This window comes from Vespula pensylvanica, chromosome 20 (assembly GCF_014466175.1).
Source record: "Vespula pensylvanica isolate Volc-1 chromosome 20, ASM1446617v1, whole genome shotgun sequence".
NCBI classification, from domain to species: Eukaryota; Metazoa; Arthropoda; class Insecta; order Hymenoptera; family Vespidae; genus Vespula; species Vespula pensylvanica.
Genome location: NC_057704.1, coordinates 1,953,529 through 1,957,856, shown reverse-complemented (window position 1 = coordinate 1,957,856; position 4,328 = coordinate 1,953,529). Strand labels below are relative to the sequence as shown.

Sequence of the window (4,328 nt, the reverse complement as noted above, 5' to 3'; positions counted from 1 at the left end):
CTTTCGCCTGTGATATTTTCTATTCGTTTTATTAATGCCAATTGAAAAAATTTATTGTACAAATATATCATAATATTTTAATAAAAATACGCGCACGTAAAAACTGACTTCCGGTTACACTGCAAGGAAAACCTATGGGTGCGCACTCTGCCGGAATAAATCGGAAACTATTGAACGCGAACATCTTCTCACGTTTTCGATGTTACCATTTAAGAACAATACCGACGCGTTTAACACGTATTTAAGACGTACTTATCTTCTTATAAATTGATCATTGGCAGTATTTAACGAGGTAATATGTTAGCCGGATGTTTCGTAAAATTTTATGTAGTAACGTCAAGCTTCATATAAAATAATCATTACGGCTTATTTCTTTCATACCTTATACGTATACGTAATTATATCATTATTTCTGTTAGATCGACGAATTATTATTTTATAGGGGAAATTAATTATTTTTAACGAAGCGTTAATTCATCGAAAATTAAATCTATGAAAAGAAAGAAAATGACAGTAGTATGATTCTTTCATTAATTTTAAAAAGTTGGAACGAATTATCACAAAAATGAAAAAATGTAAATTTCAAATAAATAATTAGGAGCGACTTTCTTTCTTTTTTTTCTTTTTTTTAATAGAAGCTTCAGTCAGTGGATTGACCAAAAAGAAAGGAAAGGATCTATCAGTGTTTAACGTTAAAGAAATAACAAAGAAATTTGTATCAGATCCTTTCTTAGTTTACAATGTTAATTTATTATTTCGTAATAAATCAATCGTTCGATTTATTTGACATGTATATGCGCATTACGAATCATTAAAAATTCTTTTGACGAGATCGTTAAATTGCAAAAAAGAAAAAATATGGTTCCATCACTGGTTTCGAGAATCCTTTGACGAACGTTTAGTTTCGAGTTTGTTTCTTAAGTTAGCTGAAAAAAAAAGAAAGAAAAAGAAAATCAAAATCTAAATAAATATGACTTAAAAATGATCCGTCTTAAAATAAAATAACATTACAACGAACGAAACATCGTGTCGTTCCTAATGTAATAATATTACGATCGATATATCTCATATCTTTTTTTTTTTTTTGTAATAAATATTGCCATCATATAACATCGTATAATAATTTTATAATTAAATCAAAAATTATACATACCATTTAGCAATCGTAAACGGTTTGCAAGAATCCGTAGATCTATCGTAGATCATCCCCGTTGTGCACCGTACTAACTGTGGTCGACCAGATCTACAGACGAGTACACTTGTACACGTTTCATCGAGTTTATGGAAATCACCATCGCTACAAGGAATTTTACTCATGGACGCCGGTATCGTATGAAGAATAGTCCATGGATTCGTTATACTCGAAGATTCTGCTAATTCCTCGATTATTTCCGGTTTCTCCGACTCCGTATCCTTTTCTTTATCCTCCTTTTCTAATTCCTGTTCCTTGTTGCCGGAACGTTGCTGCCATAATTCACCGTTGACGTTACTAACCCATGAACTACCGAGATAAGGGGAACTTGGTCTTGTTGGTTGCTGCGGAATGTAAGATGGTTGTTGCGTCGGGTAAGGAGATTGCGAGGGATACGAAGGAGGATACTGAATAGAAACGGACGATTGTGACCAAGATTGAGTCGTTGATTGTTGAGGTTTTGGTGTGGCACTACCTTTACAGTCGACGTTACGTAGATAATCGCAAACGCCCAATTCCTAAGAAAAAATGTTTATATGCAATTAGAAATAATCGAAACTATATCTACCTTCAGATATGATTGATAATCAATCTTTTTCATGTCTATCTATCGTGTGTCTATCTATGAAAAATTGTTGATATCGAATTTATAAAAAAAGAAAACAAATAAATTCGTTCGGAAATTTATGTTCGATACGAAGAGATATACTTTTCTTTCTTTTTTCTTTTTTGCAGATCAATTGGCGGAGGAAATTTCAATGTTTAATTTATTTATTTATTTATTTTTTTTTTTCTTTAATGGAACTATATATGGATATATATTTTTTCTTTCATAATTCATTGACATTCTTTTCGAGATAAACGGGAGATACGTGTCTACTTATTTGGAAATCATGAATTACGATCGCAATAAAATTGTATACTTGTCGATATAAACCTATTTTTTTCGCATTACCTACGTGATTTTATATTCGAGAAAGGAAATGTCATAAGATCGAAATGCTTACGTCATTGTAGACCAATCCTCGAGGACAACCAAACTTGATGGGTTTATTGGCAAGACAAACGTAGAATTCCGAGCAGTTCAACGAGCTACGGTAACGTCCGTATGTATCCGGGCATAACTTTGACCCCGGCGGTAATGGTGGTTCTGTACGTGCGTGAAAGAAAATAAAAAAAAAAAAGGAAAAGAAAAAAAAACGAAAAGAACAACAAGAGATTAGCTTACGTCGTATAGAATTTTAATTTTATTTTAATGACTTTTTTTTTTTTCTTTTAATTCAATCTCGTACTTACTCGGAGTTGGGAGTGGTCTTTTGCCGCAATTTACGTTGTAATCGAAATCGCAGAAATTGGTAAAGTCATTGAATAACAATCCATTCGGACATGTTTGTTCAATGACAACGTCGTCCCAACAATTCAAATAATTAGCACAATTTTTCTCACTTGAAAATTGTCCCCTAGAGGCCAAACAACCGGACGGCAAAGGTGGACGAGAGGACGGCGCGTAAGTAGGCGAAATTGGATTTGGTATGGAAATTGGATTCGGTATTTCTCCATATTGTTTTCCCTCGATTATTCCACCATTATCGCGGCTAATAATGACGGTATTATCGACGGTAGTATTATGATCGTTCGACCAACCATTCGATCGACCATCTAATTTCTGTAACTTTATACTGTCCCATGGATGTTCCAATTCTGTAACGATTACGAAATGTTTTTCTTCTCTTTTTCTTTTTCTTCCTTTTTTGCATGGTATAAAATAATTCAATGAAAAATTAAAATCAATTGAATTAATATATTAACAATCGTAGTAAATATAATATCGAACGATTAATGAGAAAAAATATGAATATTCGCAAGTGATTAATTTCTTTCGAATAATTCTATTTTTTGTAATGCTGTTCTTTTTTTTTATAAACACACATATATATATATATATATTTATAATGTATAAAATATTATTTAAAACAATTATCAATTATTAATTAATTCGACGAACGACTTATTTTTCTAATTAATCATTGACAAACGCAATTATGAAAAAGGAACTAAATTATTAGAAAATTTACAAACACGAACGAATAATCTCGGACTGTTCGATTTGTCTCAATTAAATTTAACTGTATTTAGAAGTTATAATTAACAAAAAAAAAGAAGGAAGAAAAGAAAGAAAGAAAGAAAGAAAAGAAACCGAGAGAAATTGACAGAAAATATATTCGATTGAAGACATCGTACTCGTTCATCATTAATAGTACATGTAACGAAACGTGATAACGTGAAATTTAAAACAAAAAAAAAAAAAAAAAAAGAAAAGGAAATTTTTCAAATTAGTCAGACAAAATCGAAGAAAACTAAAATATATTATCACTTACCTTCACTTGATTCTGGATAGCTCAGTTCATCGTCATTCTTCAATGTCGTAGACGTTACTCCAGTCGCAGACGTTGTTGATCTGCTTCTTCTCGTGGCCATACTAACGCCAAGGTAAAATAAAACGAGCAAATAGCCTAACTTCATTTCGTACGTATATATATATATATTTTTTTTTCTAATTTTTTACTACGAAGTACGAACAACAATCGTCGTTATATCTTTCCCTACAACCACCAGAAAAGAAAAAAAATAAAAAAAAGAACAAAAGAATTTTTTTTCAAAATCCTCAACTCGTTTTTATGAATTTAGCAACAACAGTGACAACGATAAAAATTTTGATAAAACTCGAATATGATAAACTCGATGATCGTAAATTCCTTTTGCAAATCGTACTGTCCAGGACGACCTTGGTACGATGTCCTGATGCTGGATGGGCTGGACCTCGGCCGTTCGAGGGCTTACATAGGGCCTCCCCCACTATCGAGTTTTGCCAGGAGCCACAGGATCCCAATTACATGGCCGTAGGACCCCACAAGTTCGCGCGAAGGAGGCATACTCCGCCTCTATCCTGTCGTTGCTCTTTCGTAGCTCTTCTTTAAGGAGAAGAAGAAGGAAAAGAAAAGAAAAGAAAAGAAAAGAAAAGAAAAGAAAAGAAAAAGAAAAAGAAGATAAGAAAACAATTTCGTCCACATCAATGATCAATACGAAATTGTACTTACGTTTTATAAAATTTTCTTTTTTTTTTTTTCTACAGGGA

General features: G+C 32.3%; 1 protein-coding gene across 1 annotated transcript; it reads right to left on the bottom strand.

The window, feature by feature from the left end:
- Nucleotides 1-718: 718 nt before the first annotated feature.
- On the bottom strand, nucleotides 719-4,011 carry LOC122636192. Its single transcript, XM_043827168.1, has 5 exons — nucleotides 3,571-4,011; nucleotides 2,489-2,893; nucleotides 2,200-2,342; nucleotides 1,154-1,710; nucleotides 719-926 (listed from the first exon to the last, which is right to left on the bottom strand). The coding sequence occupies exons 1-5, from the start codon at nucleotides 3,713-3,715 to the stop codon at nucleotides 923-925; spliced, it is 1,254 nt and encodes a 417-aa protein (XP_043683103.1). The 5' UTR covers nucleotides 3,716-4,011; the 3' UTR covers nucleotides 719-922.
- Nucleotides 4,012-4,328: the final 317 nt, after the last annotated feature.